Genomic DNA, 24,132 nt, shown 5'->3' with positions numbered 1-24,132 from the left:
GAAGTGGCGGAAGGAAGGAAGTGGCGGAAGGAAGTGGCGGAAGGAAGTGGCGGAAGGAAGGAAGTGGCGGAAGGAAGGAAGTGGCGGAAGGAAGGAAGGAAGGAAGGAAGGAAGGAAGGAAGGAAGGAAGGAAGGAAGGAAGGAAGGAAGGAAGGAAGGAAGGAAGGAAGGGAAGGAAGGAAGTGGCGAGAAGGAAGGAAGGAAGTGGCGGAAGGAAGGAAGTGGCGGAAGGGAAGTGGCGGAAGGAAGTGGCGGAAGGAAGTGGCGGAAGGAAGGAAGTGGCGGAAGGAAGTGGCGGAAGGAGAAGTGGCGGAAGGAAGGAAGGAAGGAAGGAAGGAAGGAAGGAAGGAGAAAGAAGGAAGGAAGGAAGGAAGGAAGGAAGGAAGGAAGTGGTGGAAGGAAGGAAGTGGCGGAAGGAAGTGGCGGAAGGAAGTGGCGGAAGGAAGTGGCGGAAGGAAGTGGCGGAAGGAAGTGGCGGAAGGAAGGAAGGAAGGAAGGAAGGAAGGAAGGAAGGGAAGGAAGGAAGGAAGGAAGGAAGGAAGGAAGGAAGGAAGGAAGGAAGGAAGGAAGGAAGGATGGAAGGAAGGAAGGAAGGAAGGAAGGAAGGAAGGAAATGGCGGAAGGAAGGAAGGAAGTGGCGGAAGGAAGGAAGGAAGTGGCGGAAGGAAGTGGCGGAAGGAAGTGGCGGAAGGAAGTGACGGAAGGAAGGAAGTGGCGGAAGGAAGGAAGGAAGTGGCGGAAGGAAGGAAGGAAGTGGCGGAAGGAAGTGGCGGAAGGAAGTGGCGGAAGGAAGTGGCGGAAGGAAGTGGCGGAAGGAAGTGGCGGAAGGAAGTGGCGGAAGGAAGTGGCGGAAGGAAGTGGCGGAAGGAAGTGGCGGAAGGAAGGAAGGAAGGAAGGAAGGAAGGAAGGAAGGAAGGAAGGAAGGAAAGAAGGAAGGAAGGAAGTGGCGGAAGGAAGGAAGTGGCGGAAGGAAGGAAGTGGCGGAAGGAAGTGGCGGAAGGAAGTGGCGGAAGGAAGTGGCGGAAGGAAGGAAGGAAGGAAGGAAGGAAGGAAGTGGCGGAAGGAAGTGGCGGAAGGAAGTGGCGGAAGGAAGTGGCGGAAGGAAGTGGCGGAAGGAAGTGGCGGAAGGAAGTGGCGGAAAGAAGGAAGGAAGGAAGGAAGGAAGGAAGGAAGGAAGGAAGGAAGGAAGGAAGGAAGGAAGGAAGGAAGGAAGGAAGGAAGGAAGGAAGGAAGGAAGGAAGGAAGGAAGGAAGGAAGGAAGTGGCGGAAGGAAGTGGCGGAAGGAAGTGGCGGAAGGAAGTGGCGGAAGGAAGGAAGGAAGGAAGGAAGGAAGGAAGGAAGGAAGGAAGGAAGGAAGTGGCGGAAGGAAGGAAGTGGCGGAAGGAAGGAAGTGGCGGAAAGAAGTGGCGGAAGGAAGGAAGTGGCGGAAGGAAGTGGCGGAAGGAAGTGGCGGAAGGAAGGAAGGAAGTGGCGGAAGGAAGTGGCGGAAGGAAGGAAGTGGCGGAAGGAAGGAAGGAAGTGGCGGAAGGAAGGAAGGGGCGGAAGGAAGGAAGGAAGTGGCGGAAGGAAGGAAGGAAGTGGCGGAAGGAAGGAAGTGGCGGAGGGAAGGAAGGAAGTGGCGGAAGGAAGGAAGGAAGGAAGTGGCGGAAGGAAGTGGCGGAAGGAAGTGGCGGAAGGAAGTGGCGGAAGTGGCGGAAGTGGCGGAAGTGGCGGAAGGAAGGAAGGAAGGAAGGAAGGAAGGAAGGAAGGAAGGAAGTGGCGGAAGGAAGTGGCGGAAGGAAGGAAGGAAGGAAGGAAGTGGCGGAAGGAAGGAAGGAAGGAAGGAAGGAAGGAAGGAAGGAAGGAAGGAAGGAAGGAAGGAAGGAAGGAAGGAAGTGGCGGAAGGAAGGAAGGAAGGAAGGAAGGAAGGAAGGAAGGAAGGAAGGAAGGAAGGAAGTGGCGGAAGGAAGGAAGGAAGTGGCGGAAGGAAGTGGCGGAAGGAAAGTGGCGGAAGGAAGTGACGGAAGGAAGGAAGTGGCGGGAAGGAAGGAAGTGGCGGAAGTGGCGGAAGGAAGTGGCGGAAGGAAGTGGTGGAAGGGAAGTGGCGGAAGGAAGGAAGGAAGTGGGGGAAGGAAGGAAGGAAGTGGCGGAAGGAAGTGGCGGAAGGAAGTGGCGGAAGGAAGTGGCGGAAGGAAGTGGCGGAAGGAAGTGGCGGAAGGAAGGAAGTGGCGGAAGGAAGTGGCGGAAGGAAGTGGCGGAAGGAAGGAAGAGGGCGGAAGGAAGGAAGTGGTGGAAGGAAGGAAGGAAGGAAGTGGCGGAAGGAAGGAAGTGGCGGAAGGAAGGAAGTGGCGGAAGGAAAGAAGTGGCGGAAGGAAGTGGCGGAAGGAAGTGGCGGAAGGAAGTGGCGGAAGGAAGGAAGGAAGGAAGGAAGGAAGGAAGGAAGGAAGGAAGTGGCGGGAAGGAAGTGGCGGAAGGAAGGAAGTGGCGGAAGGAAGGAAGTGGCGGAAGGAAGTGGCGGAAGGAAGTGGCGGAAGGAAGGAAGTGGCGGAAGGAAGGAAGGAAGGAAGGAAGGAAGGAAGGAAGGAAGGAAGGAAGGAAGGAAGTGGCGGAAGGAAGGAAGTGGCGGAAGGAAGGAAGTGGCGGAAGGAAAGAAGTGGCGGAAGGAAGTGGCGGAAGGAAGTGGCGGAAGGAAGGAAGTGGCGGAAGGAAGGAAGTGGCGGAAGGAAGGAAGTGGCGGAAGGAAGTGGCGGAAGGAAGTGGCGGAAGGAAGGAAGGAAGGAAGGAAGGAAGGAAGGAAGGAAGGAAGGAAGGAAGGAAGGAAGGAAGTGGTGGAAGGATGGAAGGAAGGAAGGAAGGAAGGAAGGAAGGAAGGAAGGAAGGAAGGAAGGAAGGAAGGAAGGAAGGAAGGAAGGAAGGAAGGAAGGAAGGAAGGAAGGAAGGAAGGAAGTGGCGGAAGGAAGGAAGTGGCAGAAGGAAGGAAGGAAGGAAGTGGCGGAAGGAAGGAAGGAAGGAAGTGGCGGAAGGAAGGAAGGAAGTGGCGGAAGGAAGTGGCGGAAGGAAGGAAGGAAGTGGCGGAAGGAAGGAAGTGGCGGAAGGAAGGAAGGAAGTGGCGGAAGGAAGGAAGGAAGTGGCGGAAGGAAGGAAGTGGCGGAAGGAAGGAAGGAAGTGGCGGAAGGAAGGAAGGAAGGAAGGAAAGAAGGAAGGAAGTGGCGGAAGGAAGGAAGTGGCGGAAGGAAGGAAGTGGCGGAAGGAAGGAAGTGGCGGAAGGAAGTGGCGGAAGGAAGGAAGGAAGGAAGTGGCGGAAGGAAGGAAGGAAGGAAGTGGCGGAAGGAAGGAAGTGGCGGAAGGAAGGAAGGAAGGAAGGAAGGAAGGAAGGAAGGAAGGAAGGAAGGAAGGAAGGAAGGAAGGAAGGAAGGAAGGAAGGAAGGAAGGAAGTGGCGGAAGGAAGGAAGGAAGGAAGGAAGGAAGGAAGGAAGGGAGGAAGGAAGGAAGGAAGGAAGGAAGGAAGGAAGGAAGGAAGGAAGGAAGGAAGGAAGGAAGGAAGGAAGGAAGGAAGGAAGGAAGGAAGGAAGGAAGGAAGGAAGGAAGGAAGGAAGGAAGGAAGGAAGGAAGGAAGGAAGGAAGTGGCGGAAGGATGTGGCGGAAGGACGTGGCGGAAGGAAGGAAGTGGCGGAAGGAAGGAAGTGGCGGATGGAAGTGGCGGAAGGAAGGAAAGAAATGGCGGAAGTAAGTGGCGGAAGTAAGTGGCGGAATGAAGTGGCGGAAGGAAGTGGCGGAAGGAAGGAAGGAAGTGGCGGAAGGAAGGAAGGAAGGAAGGAAGGAAGGAAGGAAGGAAGGAAGGAAGGAAGGAAGGAAGGAAGGAAGTGGCGGAAGGAAGTGGCGGAAGGAAGTGGCGGAAGGAAGTGGCGGAAGGAAGTGGCGGAAGGAAGTGGCGGAAGGAAGGAAGGAAGGAAGGAAGGAAGGAAGGAAGGAAGGAAGGAAGGATGTGGCGGAAGGAAGTGGCGGAAGGAAGTGGCGGAAGGAAGGAAGGAAGGAAGGAAGGAAGGAAGGAAGGAAGGAAGGAAGGAAGTGGCGGAAGGAAGTGGCGGAAGGAAGTGGCGGAAGGAAGGAAGTGGCGGAAGGAAGGAAGTGGCGGAAGGAAGGAAGGAAGTGGCGGAAGGAAGTGGCGGAAGGAAGTGGCGGAAGGAAGGAAGTGGCGGAAGGAAGGAAGTGGCGGAAGGAAGGAAGTGGCGGAAGGAAGTGGCGGAAGGAAGTGGCGGAAGGAAGTGGCGGAAGGAAGGAAGGAAGGAAGGAAGGAAGGAAGGAAGGAAGGAAGGAAGTGGCGGAAGGAAGTGGCGGAAGGAAGTGGCGGAAGGAAGTGGCGGAAGGAAGTGGCGGAAGGAAGGAAGGAAGGAAGGAAGGAAGGAAGGAAGGAAGTGGCGGAAGGAAGTGGCGGAAGGAAGTGGCGGAAGGAAGGAAGTGGCGGAAGGAAGGAAGTGGCGGAAGGAAGTGGCGGAAGGAAGTGGCGGAAGGAAGGAAGTGGCGGAAGGAAGGAAGTGGCGGAAGGAAGGAAGGAAGGAAGGAAGGAAGGAAGGAAGGAAGGAAGGAAGGAAGGAAGGAAGGAAGGAAGGAAGGAAGGAAGTGGCGGAAGGAAGGAAGTGGCGGAAGGAAGGAAGTGGCGGAAGGAAAGAAGTGGCGGAAGGAAGTGGCGGAAGGAAGTGGCGGAAGGAAGGAAGTGGCGGAAGGAAGTGGCGGAAGGAAGTGGCGGAAGGAAGTGGCGGAAGGAAGGAAGGAAGGAAGGAAGGAAGGAAGGAAGGAAGGAAAGAAGGAAGGAAGGAAGGAAGGAAGGAAGGAAGTGGTGGAAGGAAGGAAGTGGCGGAAGGAAGTGGCGGAAGGAAGTGGCGGAAGGAAGTGGCGGAAGGAAGTGGCGGAAGGAAGGAAGGAAGGAAGGAAGGAAGGAAGGAAGGAAGGAAGGAAGGAAGGAAGGAAGGAAGGAAGTGGCAGAAGGAAGGAAGGAAGGAAGTGGCGGAAGTGGCGGAAGGAAGGAAGTGGCGGAAGGAAGGAAGTGGCGGAAGGAAGTGGCGGAAGGAAGGAAGGAAGTGGCGGAAGGAAGGAAGTGGCGGAAGGAAGGAAGTGGCGGAAGGAAGTGGCGGAAGGAAGGAAGGAAGGAAGGAAGGAGGAAGGAAGGAAGGAAGGAAGGAAGGAAGGAAGGAAGGAAGGAAGGAAGTGGCGGAAGGAAGGAAGTGGCGGAAGGAAGGAAGGAAGTGGCGGAAGGAAGGAAGGAAGGAAGGAAGGAAGGAAGGAAGGAAGGAAGGAAGTGGCGGAAGGAAGGAAGGAAGTGGCGGAAGGAAGGAAGGAAGGAAGGAAGGAAGGAAGGAAGGAAGGAAGGATGTGGCGGAAGGAAGTGGCGGAAGGAAGGAAGTGGCGGAAGGAAGGAAGTGGCGGATGGAAGTGGCGGAAGGAAGGAAGGAAATGGCGGAAGTAAGTGGCGGAAGTAAGTGGCGGAATGAAGTGGCGGAAGGAAGTGGCGGAAGGAAGGAAGGAAGTGGCGGAAGTGGCGGAAGGAAGTGGCGGAAGGAAGGAAGGAAGGAAGTGGCGGAAGGAAGGAAGGAAGGAAGGAAGGAAGTGGCGGAAGGAAGTGGCGGAAGGAAGTGGCGGAAGGAAGTGGCGGAAGGAAGGAAGGAAGGAAGGAAGGAAGGAAGGGAAGGAAGGAAGGAAGGAAGGAAGTGGCGGAAGGAAGGAAGTGGCGGAAGGAAGTGGCGGAAGGAAGTGGCGGAAGGAAGTGGCGGAAGGAAGGAAGGAAGGAAGGAAGGAAGGAAGGAAGGAAGGAAGGAAGGAAGGAAGTGGCGGAAGGAAGTGGCGGAAGGAAGTGGCGGAAGGAAGGAAGTGGCGGAAGGAAGGAAGTGGCGGAAGGAAGGAAGGAAGTGGCGGAAGGAAGTGGCGGAAGGAAGTGGCGGAAGGAAGGAAGGAAGTGGCGGAAGGAAGGAAGTGGCGGAAGGAAGTGGCGGAAGGAAGTGGCGGAAGGAAGGAAGTGGCGGAAGGAAGTGGCGGAAGGAAGTGGCGGAAGGAAGTGGCGGAAGGAAGTGGCGGAAGGAAGGAAGGAAGGAAGGAAGGAAGGAAGGAAGTGGCGGAAGGAAGTGGCGGAAGGAAGTGGCGGAAGGAAGGAAGTGGCGGAAGGAAGGAAGTGGCGGAAGGAAGTGGCGGAAGGAAGTGGCGGAAGGAAGGAAGTGGCGGAAGGAAGGAAGGAAGGAAGGAAGGAAGGAAGGAAGGAAGGAAGGAAGGAAGGAAGGAAGGAAGGAAGGAAGGAAGGAAGTGGCGGAAGGAAGGAAGTGGCGGAAGGAAGGAAGTGGCGGAAGGAAAGAAGTGGCGGAAGGAAGTGGCGGAAGGAAGTGGCGGAAGGAAGGAAGTGGCGGAAGGAAGTGGCGGAAGGAAGTGGCGGAAGGAAGTGGCGGAAGGAAGGAAGGAAGGAAGGAAGGAAGGAAGGAAGGAAGGAAGGAAGGAAGGAAAGAAGGAAGGAAGGAAGGAAGGAAGGAAGGAAGGAAGTGGTGGAAGGAAGGAAGTGGCGGAAGGAAGTGGCGGAAGGAAGTGGCGGAAGGAAGTGGCGGAAGGAAGTGGCGGAAGGAAGTGGCGGAAGGAAGGAAGGAAGGAAGGAAGGAAGGAAGGAAGGAAGGAAGGAAGGAAGTGGCAGAAGAAGGAAGGAAGGAAGGAAGTGGCGGAAGTGGCGGAAGGAAGGAAGTGGCGGAAGGAAGGAAGTGGCGGAAGGAAGTGGCGGAAGGAAGGAAGGAAGTGGCGGAAGGAAGGAAGTGGCGGAAGGAAGGAAGTGGCGGAAGGAAGTGGCGGAAGGAAGTGGCGGAAGAAGGAAGGAAGGAAGGAAGGAAGGAAGGAAGGAAGGAAGGAAGGAAGGATAGGGAAGGAAGGAAGGAAGGAAGGAAGTGGCGGAAGGAAGGAAGTGGCGGAAGGAAGGAAGGAAGTGGCGGAAGGAAGGAAGGAAGGAAGGAAGGAAGGAAGGAAGGAAGGAAGGAAGGAAGTGGCGGAAGGAAGGAAGGAAGTGGCGGAAGGAAGGAAGGAAGGAAGGAAGGAAGGAAGGAAGGAAGGAAGGAAGGAAGGAAGGAAGGAAGGAAGGAAGGAAGGATGTGGCGGAAGGAAGTGGCGGAAGGAAGGAAGTGGCGGAAGGAAGGAAGTGGCGGATGGAAGTGGCGGAAGGAAGGAAGGAAATGGCGGAAGTAAGTGGCGGAAGTAAGTGGCGGAATGAAGTGGCGGAAGGAAGTGGCGGAAGGAAGGAAGGAAGTGGCGGAAGTGGCGGAAGGAAGTGGCGGAAGGAAGGAAGGAAGGAAGTGGCGGAAGGAAGGAAGGAAGGAAGTGGCGGAAGGAAGTGGCGGAAGGAAGTGGCGGAAGGAAGTGGCGGAAGGAAGTGGCGGAAGGAAGGAAGGAAGGAAGGAAGGAAGGAAGGAAGGAAGGAAGGAAGGAAGGAAGGAAGGAAGGAAGTGGCGGAAGGAAGGAAGTGGCGGAAGGAAGTGGCGGAAGGAAGTGGCGGAAGGAAGTGGCGGAAGGAAGTGGCGGAAGGAAGGAAGGAAGGAAGGAAGGAAAGGAAGGAAGGAAGGAAGGAAGGAAGGAAGGAAGGAAGTGGCGGAAGGAAGTGGCGGAAGGAAGGAAGTGGCGGAAGGAAGGAAGTGGCGGAAGGAAGGAAGTGGCGGAAGGAAGGAAGGAAGTGGCGGAAGGAAGTGGCGGAAGGAAGTGGCGGAAGGAAGGAAGGAAGTGGCGGAAGGAAGGAAGTGGCGGAAGGAAGTGGCGGAAGGAAGTGGCGGAAGGAAGTGGCGGAAGGAAGTGGCGGAAGGAAGTGGCGGAAGGAAGGAAGTGGCGGAAGGAAGGAAGTGGCGGAAGGAAGGAAGTGGCGGAAGGAAGGAAGTGGCGGAAGGAAGGAAGTGGCGGAAGTGGCGGAAGTGGCGGAAGTGGCGGAAGGAGCGGAAGGAGGGAAGGAGGGAAGGAGGGAAGGAAGGAAGGAAGGAAGGAAGGAAGGAAGGAAGGAAGGAAGGAAGGAAGTGGTGGAAGGAAGTGGCGGAAGGAAGGAAGTGGCGGAAGGAAGGAAGTGGCGGAAGGAAGTGGCGGAAGGAAGTGGCGGAAGGAAGGAAGGAAGGAAGGAAGGAAGGAAGGAAGGAAGGAAGGAAGGAAGGAAGGAAGGAAGGAAGGAAGGAAGGAAGGAAGGAAGGAAGGAAGGAAGGAAGTGGCGGAAGGAAGTGGCGGAAGGAAGTGGCGGAAGGAAGGAAGGGAGGGAGGGAGGGAGGGAGGGAGGGAGAAAGTTAAGATGTTCCAGCAAGCCAGCATTGAGGCAGCTTTGAGCAGCAGAGCTGTCTGGGAGAATGATGAGCTTTACCTCATTGATGGCAATGAGTAACCTTAAGAGCCACAGATGATTTTTTGTCTGACCCACAAAAATTGTCTACCATCTGTTTATAGACAGTTTTTTCCCATCCTTCTGATGGTTCAGATCAGTGCCCCATAAGGGACACATTTCTGTTTTTTCTATCCTTCTCTACATTCACAGCTTCTGAAATAATAGTTAAATACTCATCTAGACAATGGCACAGCATTTCCAGAGCTCCCATGGCACTTCTGATATGGGGATCCAGTGATGAAATTATTCAAATTTGTATAAAAAGAAATAATGACCTTCAATTGTCTTACAAAACTGTACACGATTACTTCATTAGGCTCTGCTGTGGCTGTTTTGGACTCTGACTTTCTCTGATGCACACAACAAATGAAACAACAGAGTAACCTGACAGTCTCTGATATAACTGCTGATTTATAAATGCAAGACAAAAACCTAGCTTTAAATTATGTAAATGACTAACCTGACAGAACCAAGAAAATCTCTTTATTGTGAGATGCTTGCTGGCTTTGACTGAAATTGAGAGTTCAAGTGTGTGTGTCTGTGTATGTGTGTATGTGTATGTGTGCATTAAAAAGATGTAGTTTTAGGGCACTCTAAAAACTGAGATTTTTGGATGTTAATTCAGTTCTTTTCTACTTGCTTATTAGGTGTTTGATTTTAAGTGAATTGGTATGACACATCTCACATATGTAAAATGCATAGCATTTTACAAAGTTATACACAAAATAAAAGGATATACACTTAGAAATGCGATAGGACTGTGCAGTATACATCACATTGATGAGCATTATTTATTCCTATTTACATAATGGCTTATGTTAGAGCATCCCAGACCACAATGATAATGGTAATCACTGTTGTAGGAGCCCAGGGGCCCCGGGAGGGCACAGGGATTCATGTGTATGCCTCAGCACACTTACTGGTACCTGTGTGCTCTGAAACTGCCCTCAATTACAGCTGCTGGACCAAGGACCCTTCAAGGCCATTATCTCTTAGCTGGTGTTCAGGCAGGCACAGGTGTAGGGAAGCAGTGGTGGGGATGTGGGGATGAGTGGAGCAACACACAGTATCCCCTGCAAATAGTAGAGTAATTCAGCATGCTTTTAGAAAAAATTGCAACCAGCAAGCTGTGCAAGAGCAGAATTGTGGAGCATTAGAAGCTGTCACAAGGTTGTGGTATAACTGCATGGTTGTGGGTGCTACTAAAAATGCATTCACAAAATGGAAAGCAGCTGCTACATTTGTGCCTCAGCCAAAAGACAACTCCCATGGAAATGCAAAAGCACATTGACAAGTCCTGCTTTTTCCAAAACCACAAATGCAAACCAAGATGTTAAAAAAGGAAGTAACTTTGGGCTTTATACTGCAGAGATTTTCTGAAGGGAAAGACTAGTGAAAAAATGTCCACCCTTTGGGTTTTTTTATTGATTTATTGATCTTTAATGAGGCTGTCTTTCAATGTTCTATTAGCCAGCCTTTATTACTTCACATTATCTCATTATTTCCCTGCTGCTCTGCGATTTTATTTAGTTTCTCTGGCAATTTATTTCATCTATAAACTACCTTCAGCACTCACTACATTTGCCTAGCAACTATCTCAATTGTAATATTATGAAAATAAATATGTCTAATGAAACCAGGATTCTCAAATGTTTTTTCATTCCTCTTTTGCCACTGCAAATCCTCGACAGCTTGGAAACCCAAGCCTTTATCTTCTAACTCAGTGGAACTCAACAGGGAAATTGCTTCTGTGAAGTATTGAAAATCTGGTACACGTTACTCCACATGACTTTGGCCTCTGCTCAGACACAAGTTTTCCATGCTTAGTAATAATTTTTGCATGGCAATGTGGTGACTCTCAACTAGCAGCTGAAAATAAGCACCACAGAACTAGTGCTCTGAGAGAAGGCATCACAAATTGAGCCCCTGAGGACCTTCTGCTGTGGTTTTTACAAGATGCTCCAGAATACTGTAGGTTTGCAACCCAACATTCACTAAGCTGGTGCCACATTGACACTTTGGCTTCAGAACTCCTTTGCTGCAGTCCTGTGAAGCAAAGGAGATGTGTTGTCTACTCACATGCTGTTGTCAAAGCCTCGCTGAATGCCGTGGCACGGGTGTAGCCTTTTGCCTCTGTGGTAGAAGTTAGCACTCCTGCTGAAAAGCACAAAGCCTTGTAAAATTGCTGTAGGGAACCATATCACTTGTTTTTCATTTCCCCCCCTCTTTCTTCCCTGCTTTCTGACTAACAAGGTCAAATAGGTGTAGCCCGTTACTTGAGATGCTGGCTTTCCTCACACAGGCATTACACAAAGCTGTGTCAGGTTTGAACGCTTATCACAAGTTAGAAACTCAAGAGGAGTTTTACTGAGATAGGTAAATAAACTTAGAAAAACCATTTGAAGCATTTTCATATTTCATCTTATTTTCATGTGAACCTCAGGAGCTTGAGTGTACTGGCTGGTTTTGACCTGAAACCAGTAGAGCAATGAACAAACCTACATAAATCAGAATTTAGACAGGATGTCACCGGCTCCAGTGAAATAGAACTGTTTTCCCAACTAGCAAAAGGAAGTTTGGAAAAAGTTATAGTACAAGAGTCACATCTGTAATGTCTGATACCAAATACCAACTTATTTGACATTTTCCTTTAAGCATTTTTTAATTGCTAAGGTGTCTAGAGCTCAGCTAGGTATTTATCTGATATTCAAACACAGACAGATGGTAGCTAGCACGTAGACCTTCATTTTCCCAAGAGAATTATTTCACATTTACTAAAAAGAATCCATATTTCTTAACAACTGTCTCATTTTGGAAAAATATCAAGCCATCTGAACAAACCTGCAAAGGTGAACTGCAGCTTTAACTGATCATTCAAAGCCTAAGCATCTCTGGCTCAGTGATGGAGCAGTTGTGGCAACTAAGCAAAATCAGGCTACAGTTTTAGCAGCCTTGGTTTTGCTCCCCCTCTTCCTCCTCTTGCCTATATATGTGCATTCTTCTCTCATATGCATTTTCAGCTGTCTCTTAGATTTTCACTTGCAAATAACAGAAATGAACCAAACCAGTAGACTAAAACAGAAGGTTTGAGCTTGGTGCCCTGTGTTGACTGCAGCCCAGAGGATTTGCTCAAGAAGCTGATCTTAAGCACACTGGTGTCACCAGTGTGAGGGCCAGCAGTGAGTCAGACCTGAGAAGTTCTAACCCAGGGCTGTCGTACCGTAACTGGCACATGTTGGGACCACTGGTTAAAAGGCAATTGCTTCTCAGGCTACTTGCAGAAGAAAAATGGCTCATATCCATCTTACATTGCAAGTTTGACCTTGCACCACCTCAACCAGGGAAAATGTATAATTCAGCAAGGAGAACCCTCTCTCTTCACATTGTATATTTATAGCCTTTGTTATGAATTATTTTTGTTGAGATGGAAGGGCTTCCAGTCCACTTGGACAAGCAGCTTTGGTGTTCTGCTGTCAGCCAGGCAAATGTCTCTCTTTTGGGGATGGGGAAGGCAGTTTGAGAAGCAGCAAATTTTCGTTTCAGCTGCAATCTGTGTTCCTGCCTTGGCATATCTCAGTCAAGCCTCTGCAAGCCCCTGGACTTTATGTTGAGGGATTCAGCTCCCAAAGAGCACTCTTTTGGGGCAGGCCAAAGCCTTGTGTTTAGTATCTTTCTCCAGTGTTCTATTTAGGTATGATATTTAACTAAAAACAGTAGGTATTCTTCATAAACACCATAATAACACTAATTAACTTTTTTGTAAACACTAATAACACTCGATGTCTGTTCAGTTGCCAAAATTAATGAATGTATCCTAAAGAGAGCATTAAAAAAGATAAAATCAAGACAGTATTTTCTCATATATTTATTCCTGAACTGTGGTTACACTGACAGGGGTTAGTGTAACCACTGGTTAGTGGTTAGTGTACAAAGCACTAGGAAAAGAACTTCAACGGACATTAAATGTATTGCTTCCAAAAAAGTAAGATAGTTATTGTGTTTATGTGTCTTCCTTCTACATTGTTGAAGCAATAGAGAAAACAGTTTGATTCAATTGATTACCTTGTGTTGTGGAAGCAGGAGTGAAATTTGCTGGACTTGTGAAATCCAGAGAGGCCACAGATGTCGACTGGTGCTCTAAAGACAGTTAACACGGTATCACATTTAGTCAATAGATTCTTCAGAAAATAATGTTTATAAATTACAAAACAACCTAGATCGACGACCTTGCAGTAGCTATTGGGTAAATGCAGACTGAGCAGCAGAAATCCTGCTGTGGGAGTTAAGGCTAAATGCTCAAAGCACATTTCACAACTCCAGTGGGCACTTGCAAGGCAGCTGATGTTATCAATGCTGACCCTTTCCTGCTGGCTGGCTGCTGGCATTGCTTATTTGTGTTTCTGCACACAGAGTTTGGTTTGACTGCTGTGGTTTGATTGTGCACTTAAATGTGGTGCTCCCCAGCTATACCAGGGCCTTGCCAGAAACCATCCATGACAGCAGGCCACAGCCACATCAGCCCAGGAGATCACCTGCTCTAGTGAGTTTTCCTCTCAATTGCTGAAGGTAGTTCTATGTAATTATCCATTTCCATGCTCTGGTAAAACAGAGTTAATTATATAATTGATGAATAGGAATGATGCCCTGCTGTTGGGTCAAAGAAAAGTGATGGCTTTAACTTTTCTATCACATGCACCTCTCTGTCCCAATAGGACAAATTTATTTACAGTTTTATAGGCCAATTATTCAATTTTATAAGAATATGTAAGAATTATATATAACATTCAGCATGCCATTTAACGTTCTGTCCTAACATGGCAGTTTTAGCAAGATTTCTTTCACATCTCTGCTTGGCTAACCTCACAGCTCACAACTTCCCAAGCAGCAGCACATTGGTGCTGTCAGCACCCGAACATACTGACCTTTGCCCGCCACACCTCTGACTCTGTGTGCATGACATTTAGGCAGTGGTAAAGTAGAGATCCTACATATATTGAATAAGTAATATTTTGCCCCTTACCTGAGGCTGTCATAACAGCTGATGTAAGTGTCGAATTACTGAAGTCTATAACAAATCAAAGCAAGCATTCAGCATGAGAAAGGTCTTTATTCTGCTTTAGGAAAGTGGGTGATTGAAAGGTTCAGGAGCAAGAAAGTGTATCACACCTAAATTCCAAATAATCTTTCCATGCACAACTCAGCCAAGTAGTCCAGAAAGAAACAGGAAATACCTGAAGTAACTGTGCTGAGAAATCCCTGGAGAAACAAAGGTTTTGGGGAAAAAACTTTGGAGCCCCTGGCACCTCAGCTTAAAAACCAGAAATGAATCAGGAATGGATTTATTCCATAAAAAGAGGTGCACTGTATTAGCACAGATGCTGAAACAACATTTATGACCTGGTGGTACCTGAACAGTTTCATCCGTGAGGCACTTCAGAGGCTGCAACTCCGAGAGGAAATTTCAGGCACACTCTGCACTGAAAAGTGCTCACTGAGTCCTCAGAGAAGAGGAGGGAGAATTATTCCTTCTAATTAAAAACTGTTAACCACACAGGCAAGCTCAGCAGAGACACCATCCTGCCCAAGCAGCATATATGTCCTAGATGTCTGTTTTCTTTCCTATTTTTTCCAAGCAGGAGAGGTGAAGTACTTCCCCAGTAAGCCAGAAGGATGGATAATGTCCCCCCAAAAAGGTCCGTGAAGGAAGTGACTTATTAAAGTTCACACACTTCATTAGAAAAATATATCTGGGAAGGCAGCCAGAAAATACCTCTGTCTGGTCAGGCATGTGTGGAGGGCATTGGATGGTGTTGCAAAGGTGGGACTGGATCTTAGCATAGGCAGGTGACCATCCAGTCTCCAGCTGCTTTTTTGTGCTAATACTTGTACCTCCTGTGACTGCTGCTCTTTCGTTTGCATTTCAGCTGAGCCTTGCCTGCACTGACAGGGATTTCACAGTAGCTGGCTGACATCAAGTATTCCTTACCAAAGATGCAACAGGCCTAAAAACCAGAGCAGTGAGGGTCTTTGAGATGTGCCTGGTTCCCAGAGGGTTCTGCAGAGTGTACAAGGCAAAGAAGGGTGGTGGTCTGATGCGAGCTGCTAGGCTTCCTTTGAGAGTTCACCTTGCAGAAGCCAGCAGAGGAAAAAGTCTCCCTCTCTCAGGGTCCCCCAGTATCTGGGATGGTTTTCTGGCACCCAGTGGGGTATTGGCTGAGCCCCCAGGGCCTACTACAACCAGCACTTGCCAAAGTTTTTCACAAAACCCATATTTATTTCTTGCCATCTACTTACAGCATTTCTCTGGCAAACTCATGTAACCCCCTGCTATATGCTGACTCCCATGCAGAGCAGAGCAAAGCAAACTGCTCCAGGAGAGATGTTTCCAAAGGGCTTCACCTGAGGTGTGGACTGAACATTTATCTGTCTGCAGTAAGATGATAATAAGACAAACTTGCAGGGGAAGAGCAAGGATTTATGAAATTTACACAAATTAAGAAACATTATGTCAGTTCTTTAACATGGCAAAAATGTTGAGGATCTTTGCTGTGTGCTTAAACAGAAGGTAGAGCCATTAGGAGGGCTGTTATTTTTACTTATTATGAAAGAGCTATATTCAAAGGCCAGCTGAAGCATCAGAAATAACATTAAGTACCTCTCAAGGCTGGAGTTTAATTACGCTTGGTCTTAATTATAACAGATTACATCACCAGAATATTGGTTTGTAGTATTTTCTCTGAAGTCAAAGCTGCAGAAAGGGGTTCCTTACTACCCATTTAGAGTAGTAAATGCTACAACAGCTTTAGGACTTTATAAACAGACCTCAAACACAACCCAAGTTATTTTATTCTCTAATTTATCCTACCATCTGAAACCGTGGTAGTAAAAACTTCAGCTGAGGCTTCACTAGACTTATTGCCTGTGACGGGAGAAAAAAGAGAAAGATTAAAGCAGTTCTTAAAAGTAGTTATAAAGGCTGAAAATTTAGTTTGGGCTTGTTTCATATTGTGCACCGTCACAGAAGGGATAGCTGAGAATGAAAGTAATACTTTCTTTTCTATCACATCTAAATACTTTAACATTTTTATACAGAGTGGATCTATCTTAGCATTAGCATAGCCTCCTGGCAAGAACACAGCTTTAACTGACAGCTCTTCGATAGGAATACATTTATAGAAAACTACAAATTGGAAGAAATGAGTAATTTTTGAGAAAAATTTATGATTTATCTCTCTCTTCTCTGAAGCTGTGTTTACAGAGGAGTAAGCTGTGGCTTTTGCTACAGTCTTACTTTGTGGAAAAACATATCAATAGGAATATACACAGCCACAAGAGAACCCAGCTGAGCTGAAATAGTTGCCCTGAGAGGTGATCTGCCCCTAGATGCTGCTAAGGGGTCAGCAGCTCAGCTGTATTGTCTGTGCAGCAGAGAGCACACATAATAAAAAAAAAAAAAAGGCATAAATATGCATTTGCACGTAAGAGGAGACATGCACAAGAGGGTGCTAAAGGAAATCTGTCTGCCCTTCTCACCAGTCACCCTGCATCCTCAGAGGTGCTGAAAACTGTGCCACCGAGAATCCTGCTTTTACCAAAGAAACAGGACAGTATTTCTCCCCACTTCCCTAATCATGTAGCTAATTCTTACAGTACAGATTATAAGGGAGTTTCTCCACTATCCACAGAGGTGCAGCCTTTTGCATGTTTTACTGAAGGTGTATAACTGAAGGTGTATAATCCCTGAGTCTGAGGATTTGTTTTCCCAGGGAGCCATGAGTGGTCCATGAGAAACACATCATTATAATAGCTCACTAGTGCCATGTGGCTATATTAGAGTATTTTTGGGTATGGGAAGTACAGCAATATTCTGCCTAAACAAAAAAGTGTCTTCTGTTTGTGCAGAAGTTTCTTAGTTCATTCAGAGGCTTGAGCAAATATTTGAGCCAAAAAACCTGCCAGAGAGTCCAAACTGCGTGATGAACTTGTACAATAAAGCTTTTATACTGTTGGCATTTCTTCAGTATTTTAAATAACAAGCGAATACATGTGTTTGGTGTTCTTAACATTTTAGTTGTGTCCTATCGAAGAAAAACGTACCAAAGGAAACAAATATTTCCTTTGATGAAATAATCTTCATTTCATTTCCCAGGAAGGGAAACAGACACACACATGAGAATGTCTTATGTGTCTTATGGGTCCCTTGGAACATCAGTGTCGATCTCAACTCATAGAAATCTTCACTGTCCTGCAAGTCTTCTTGTACTACAGAAATAAGAAATTACCCTCTTGTTACACTCCAAACTCTAAGTCAGAGATGTGCAAAATATTGGTACTGGAAAGCAGGATCATATAGCCGCAGGTTTCTTTGCTGAGACACTGAAAATATTTGGCAAGAATGGTGTGGTCGTGCTAAACCATAGTTCCCATCCCTGGCAGGGGCTCTGGTCACAGCCTTTTGTCAGATGTTTCCTTTGAGAGCTGTTTCCTTTGTGCTCTCCCCTTCAGACACATAGACACCTACAGGCTCCCTGGGGCAGAAGTGGGGAAGAGTCAGCTTTCCCTGGGAACCACTCCTGTAGCTGTGCTGTTTCTCTGTGGACAGGTTGTTTTACCTCCAGACTGTTCTGTCAGGTTTGCTCTGTCCATGTACTGCAGGAGGCTTGACTTGGGAAGTGCCTTCCACATGACACATTAGGCTGTGGGGCAGCACAAGGCAGTTGTTAGGTTAAATACACACACACACACACACACACACACACACACACACACACGTAGGTATGTTAGGTGAGCCTCTGACATTTCCCTCCTGGCTGCCAGCTTCCAAACACCTGTATGGACAATGCTCTGGAAGGAAGCACTTGCTTTCTCTTTATTGTGTTTCTTGCCCACTTCCCTCATTTTTCTGATTGCAGACAGGCATTGTTGAATGAGAGCCCAGGGACAACCCTGTTGCCCTGAGTGTCAGGACTCCAACCCCCTCCAGTCCTATTCTGTGGCTGGAGAGATATAGAGTGACCCCCACCCTCCTGCTCCCAGAGACAAACACTCACATGGAAAAACACTGGAACTAGTAATGGGTGCAGTGTGTGTGATGAGAATAAGACACTTTCTCATTGCCATGAAAATCCTCTCTTCATTCGGCAGATAAAGAAAGAGACAATTCCCATGAAAAAGACTGCCTAGCCTGATATGCTGAATATAAAAAAGTGGATACCTTTGTAGCAGACAGAATATGTATAACATTTCCAGAAGTCACAAGGAATTGGATACTTTAGATGCGGTAGTCCTGGTTCTATGCCAATTGTTCCAAAGATCTGCATTTGTGCTCTGTTTAATTTCTCAGCAAACAATAGATGGGCATAACCTCAAAGTCAAGGCTAGATGAAGGCTTGGGCACTAGCAGGGTGAGAGGTCTCATCCTCATGCTGCCTGGAGATTCCCAAGTATATTTATTTAGCAGGTTATGACACTGTTAAGTACTAAACACTGTTATAAGAGAAATGGCCTTGTTCTTTTCAACAGAAGAAAAGAGCATGTGTTACTCATGCAGCACAAACCTCTCTTGTTCCCTCATTCAAAGAAAGTGGTTCCCACATTAAGTTGGAAGCAAGCTTGATGTTATGAAGCCAGCAGAAGTCAATCATTCAGTACAAAGACTGAAACAATCCAGCTGAAACTCTTTCCTTGCCATGGTAAACAGCACCTGGGCTTGTAGTATAATGGCTTTCTCCTATTTTCCTCTTCATTATTCCCTTATTTTTCAGGCACTTATAGGTCATAATATTTTTTTCAATTCTTTCTATGAATAAATAGAATTTTGATATCCTCACTAGATTTAAGCCCTGCAAAAAAAGGCAGAAAAGAGAAGTAAAGAAGTCAGTGTGTGTTTGGAGGTGAAGAACAGACAGAGGCTCTTGGGGGAGTTTCTATTGCCCAGTCTTGTGATAGCAGGCACCCCTTGCTCTGTTCAACAGGACAGTGCAGACAAAAGCCTACAATGTCCAACACCACACCCAGAAATAGGTCACCAGGAAAATTATACCAGTTTTCAGAATCAACTGATACATGGATTGTGTGAAGTGGGTGGTTATGGATAGTACAAGGTTCTGGCTGCCCACAGGCTCTGTTTCCAAGGAAAACCTTCTTGATTTGAGATACTTGCCAATCAAAGGTTTTAACTTTTAGGGATGGAACAGGAAGCAAAGCACCATAGCTAATAGCCAGAGAGGCTTACTAGTCAGTCATATGAGCCATAAATATGTTTTATACCAAGCATGGCCAGTGCAATTCAGTAGGCTTTTATGTTTTGCCATTACCAAAACTGAAACAGAGGCCCACACCGCAGAGAAGTCCTTAGAAGTCCCTGGTTTGTGCTCACTGCTGTGGGGGAGGCAGTTGCTCAGAGGAAAGGGCGTGAGCACCTTGTGTTAACTCAATGTCTTCCTTGCTGCCCTGTGAGCTCAGTCAGTTTGGTGGATGCCTCCTATGCCTGATTCAGCTCAGCTTGCCTGGCCTTGCTCGGGTGGCATGGTGGCAGTCACAGGCATCACTCTTTGTCCAAAATTGCTCACCTTCTGCGTGGCGCTGGCTGAGCTCTCCTCCAAGCTAATGGAGATCTCAGGGTAAGCTGGAAAGCAAACATAAATGTATTAGTGAAATGGACACTGCAGATAACAATAACAGCTTCTAATAACACTTAACAGTGTTGTATCATAAGAAGGGTGGGAATTAAATCCTACCTCCAGCCACACATCAAGCAAGATAAAAGTATTACAGCTGCAATTTGAGGTCAACGAAGTGGTTTACAAGACTGTATTAGCAACTATTGCCACAGCATCTGGGATGCATTTCACTGTCTACCTCAACTAGGCTTGGGTGGCTTTGCTGGGGAAACAAACTGAAACCATCCTGCAGTCACAGCTCTGGCAGTAGAGCCACCCTTACTGGGCCCCATGGAATCACATATACCCCAGTTCCTGGTTCCTCTGTGTGCTTGCCAAAGGTATCTCCAAAGGCTTTAGCCATTCCCCAAATGTTTGATTTTGGATGCCAGCTATCCAGATGCTGTTGCCTGGACAGACGTGTGACAGTGTCCCCACAGATCCTTCCTGCCTAGCCAGGAAGCCCAGAGGAAGCCTCACAGCAGAGCAGCAGGGCACTGATGACCACATCCACATGAAACAAAAAAACTTTTTTTTCTGTTTTTGAAGCATTTTGATTCTGGGCACAGCTGATTGTTTATATATATACCTGTATATATATATATATATAATATACAATATTGTGTATATTGATTGTATATATACAGCCGGAAAGCTATCAGGTACCCTAAGCCTCCCTATACTACATTCCCAAATTAGCCATTGGGATGTCTGGTTTGGAACAATATTGACTGACTTGACTGACTTGTTAAGTAAGGACTATTGAAACTGTGTTAGTGTATAACAAATCTCAGAAGTCTCGGTAAATTGGGCTTCTGGCCCTGAAACTGGACCGGATTACTTAGGAGGTCCAAAATTCTTTATCTTTCCAACCTAAACCTCACTTTAATATCTACCATTAAAATAATTTTCTCTTTTTCTTACCCTGTTAATTGATATAGAACCACCTCAGTTAATTACAATCTCCCCTGAGGTGAACTATCCAGGTTTCCCTGTTTTATACAACTAATCCACCAAGGACCCTCCTGACTTTATTTTTAATTTCCATTTTTCTGCCTGATGTTACTGATGGACTCTGCCTGGGCATGACTTACATTTAGTTGTCATGGCCTTATGGTTTTCTGGACTTACAGGGCTTTTTTTGGGTGGAATTTCCTGTTTTTTTAAAATCTCTTCTGGGTTTTGAGTTTTTCTGCTTTTTTGGAGGGTGGGGTGGGGCAGGGGTTTTAGATTCTTCCTATCAGGAAATGAGTGTCCTAAGATTTCATTCTTTCTTCTTTGCCAAAACTGTACAGATGGTAGTGGAGCTGGCAGAAGACAGACAGACTTTTTCAGATACAGGGAAAAGTCTCGTAAACTGGATCCTCTAATCGCTGCAGAAGTTGCCCAAGTTATTTTATTGAGGCTAGATGATGTCTGGTCTAGTGCATGCTTTTCCTTTTGGCTTTTTTTTCCTTTTGGCTTTTTTGCCACACCTGTATTGAGCACTATCCTCTGCTTTCTCAGATGTGCTTATGGGGTAGCTGTTCTGGCAGGCAGCTCTCACACATAGCTCTGAATGGTCTAATAGATCTTTTCCAATTAACATATCAGCCCCTGTTAACACTTTGACATTCATTTGTCTTGCTAGGATATTTACCAATGTTTTGGATCTAGGAGAAATTCAATATTTAGTTCAGTAGTTTCTGCTGCTGAACTTTTACAAAAAGGAAAAATCAATATTTGGCAAAGTTACACATGAAAACGCCATACCTTTTCACAGCAACTTGTATCTAAAAGAACTCTATTCTAGAAGAGAAATATTTTAAAGTATTTTGATCCAAAAGCACCCTCTTAAAAAAAGCTATCTTGATTGAATGACCATTTTTTCCCAACATACCAAGACTCTCAACTTCCTTGAGAGATCTTTTCATACCTTCTCCATCCTCTCCAGTCCAATTCTCAGCCTCATTGGGCCACCTCAAGCAGCTGTGAGGGAAAACTATTTGGCACTCCTCTGACTTGGCCTGCCTCTGCTGTGTTTAGCTCTGCCTGAAGTATTTTTCAGAGGGATCCTGCATGAGGAGTTTCCCACAGGCACCCTCTCCTCCTCCTGTCCCTTTCAGCTCTGTGCTGCAATAGCTGCCTGCCCTTCCTGCCCTACTTTTAAGCCACCCAACCTGAGGGATTCAATTGCATGAGTATTCGGGTGATAAGGGAGATGCTGGCTTGCCAAGATGGGAAAACCTCCCCAGGTTTCCACTGGCCTTTTTCCCTAGCCGTGCCCTTGCTAATGGCCAGAATGACAGATATAACTAACATAAGGTGCTGTTGACTTTGTCTGCATATACTATCTTTAGTTTCTGTCCCACCCATTTGAGGCTGGATCTAACTGCCAGAACACAAATATTAATTTCTTTACTTTCTAGTCAGCACAAGGAACAAGAGAGGTGCTGCCATCTGAAAGGGCTCTTTGTCCCCAGATGTCACCTAGGGAATGCTGGATTATCCTGGGCAGTGTCTCTGCCAGTGCTGTGCAGGGATGTGGGCTGGCTCAGGGCACAAGAGAGTACATGGAGAAAAGTTGGGATGGTGCAATCATAAGTGGCACAACTTCAGCAAATGGTAACAGGAAAGAGTGAGACAAGATGCAAAATAGTTATTTCACTTGCAAAATTCAGATGCGAAAGGGTTAGGAGCAAAAAGCACACTTCCTCCAAGTGGTGGACTTTACTCAGCTGAGATCTGAGAGACTTTCCTCAGCACCCACTGCAAACCTCAAGGCTCTCAGGGAGCCAGTTCTGCCCTTGGGACCCCTCTGAGAGAGGCTGGAGGCACAGCACCCTGGTCCAAAGCCAGCCAGCACTTACTGGGAAATGCAGACTGTTCACCACCAAGGGTTGCAGCTGTTTCCTCTAGTTTGCCTCTCTACACTGCTGAACTGATATTTTGATGTGGGGTCATGCACAGCTAAGCACATATTTCTCAGTAATACAAAGAAAAAGGTAAATAAAGCAACCTCTTAGTAAGAGACACACAAATCTAGGCAAGAGCATCAGCAGCGATGGAAGAGAGAGAGTTCAAGTATATTAGTGTCCTTGAATGATTACCCAGGTAACACTGTTCCTATATGAGAAATGTTGATTTTAAAAAGCGTCTGAATCATGCAAACGAAAGAGGAGGTTTCAGATCATTAACTTCTATTTTTATTCCTTTTACATCAGTGATCAACAACCCTCAGACACATTTGCTTTTTTCAGCTGCTCCCTGTTGAACTTTCCTTTGACTTCAGAGCATCAGCCTTAAATGGCCATGCCATCCTCAAGCTGTGGACTTTCTCGGACCATCAGCTTCAGTCAAGGGACTGTTGACAGGCCCAGTGTTTAATACTCATTTACTTTCAAAGCTTTGGAAATATGTTTTCCTGACCAACTGATCTCTAAAGAGAAAATAAAGCCTGGTTTTCAAGTGGGTAGCAATTTTCTGATTCAGTTGTACCTTAGTGATAGTAGAGCAGTTCCTAAGCAATTTGAAATGGGACAGGGCAAGTAACTAAAGATGGGGAAGGCTTACAAAAAATGAAATGCCAGCCCACATGTCTGCAGTACACAGGCTCTGCCACTCCTGGCCATTTTGAGACCCCCCCACCAGGATCCTCATTTCCAGACACTCATTTCCTCATTTTGGCAGCAGTTGAATGTCACATGTATTTGAGGATGTGATTTTGCTACAACTGTTGTTCCAAACTGCTTACTAAATTACAGCTATGATTTCCTGACCACAGACAGCATGGTCATTGGGACACGGAGATCTTGATGACCAGTGTGCTTCCCTGTAACACACAGAATCCCAACATAAGCCTACATATCAAGGTAAGAGTCTTGCCATATGCATGACAGGGAGATTGATATATATGCAATGAACCTGCTATTTTTTCTTGCCAGAAATTGAAGGAAGGGACTCAAATTCTTCTAAGAATTGAGTAAACTCCACCATTTGCTAGCTTTTTATGTCATTGCAGCTGAAAAAAATGACAAGGTGAATATGTTTACATTTAAAAAACCAGAGTGTCTGTCAAAAGTTATTGGCTTCAGAACCAGGCAGGAGTGTCACCTTTCCAAGTGCAAGGCAGCAGGCAGTTGGCATAATACTTACCAAATACTCTCACAATGGTGCTGCTCTTCTGGACTCTCTCTGGGTGGTACAGCACGTGGCAGGAAAAGACTCTGCCATCATCAGTGATTTTGGTGAGGAAAACCTTTAGGGTGTTGTTCAAACCCAGGAGGACTTTTTGCCCGTACAGCATGCTGCTCTTCCTGTACACAGAAGGACAGGAGGGCTCCTTGGTCACAAGTTCCTCTTTCCACCCATTTTCATCCTGTGTACAGAAAAACCAACAAAATTGTGAAGTTCAGACACACACAGTGAAATGTTTTTGTAAGCCAGCTCTATTCCCACTATGAAAAGCTTCCCTTGCACACTGTGTAGCAGTAAGGGGACATTTGCAACATCTGGTGGTTTTTTTCCAAATATATTCTCTCTCAGAACTTCAATACCAAGAGCAGTCATCACCTTGACAATAAAATACGGAGTAAATAGCTCTGTCCTGTGAGTTCTGCTCTCTGTAGCCTGCAGAGAGAGCAACAGAGGTGCTTTCTCACTGCACCAGTCTTTAAGTTATGCTGAACATCCCAGACATGTTAAATGTGACTGAAATTTCAAGGAAAACTTTGCTGTTTTAGAATTTTAAGTAGAAAACCTTGATAATAATAACTAAAATTTATCTCTCTAATTGTCTGTGTGGCAGCCAGGTTATAAGTACAACCAGCATGTCCTGGATGTCTGTGCCTCAGTACATATTTGCAAGCTTTACTCTGTACAATGCGTGGCAACCCACATATATCATATATTTGGTTTTTTTTTTTTTCCCTCTTTCCTCTGGTACTTTGTAGAGGGAACTGGCAGAACTGACATTGTAAAGGTAAGGGTGTTTTCTACAAAATGATTTAAATTTTAATATTAAGAATGACCTTCGGAAGGGAGATCTAAGTAGATAATTAACCAGGACAGAAGGTTAAAAAAACTGAAACTATTTAAAAATCACCTTTAAGGAAATCCTCAACAGTTACAGCTTCTCAGTGA

The 24,132-nt window shown here is 46.8% G+C and overlaps 1 protein-coding gene across 1 annotated transcript in view; it reads right to left on the bottom strand.

Moving 5' to 3' along the window:
• Positions 1-24,132, bottom strand: part of CD96 (CD96 molecule) — a 57,319-nt gene that overhangs the window by 23,957 nt on the left and 9,230 nt on the right. Inside the window, 8 exon segments of the mRNA XM_058800474.1 lie at positions 10,430-10,507; positions 12,413-12,487; positions 15,216-15,269; positions 16,448-16,633; positions 16,963-17,031; positions 17,034-17,046; positions 18,922-18,977; positions 23,146-23,368. Of these exon segments, the coding sequence (XP_058656457.1) occupies positions 10,430-10,507; positions 12,413-12,487; positions 15,216-15,269; positions 16,448-16,633; positions 16,963-17,031; positions 17,034-17,046; positions 18,922-18,977; positions 23,146-23,368 (754 nt within the window).

This window comes from Ammospiza caudacuta, chromosome 2 (assembly GCF_027887145.1).
Source record: "Ammospiza caudacuta isolate bAmmCau1 chromosome 2, bAmmCau1.pri, whole genome shotgun sequence".
Classification (NCBI taxonomy): Eukaryota; Metazoa; Chordata; class Aves; order Passeriformes; family Passerellidae; genus Ammospiza; species Ammospiza caudacuta.
This window is presented reverse-complemented; position numbering and strand designations above follow the sequence as displayed.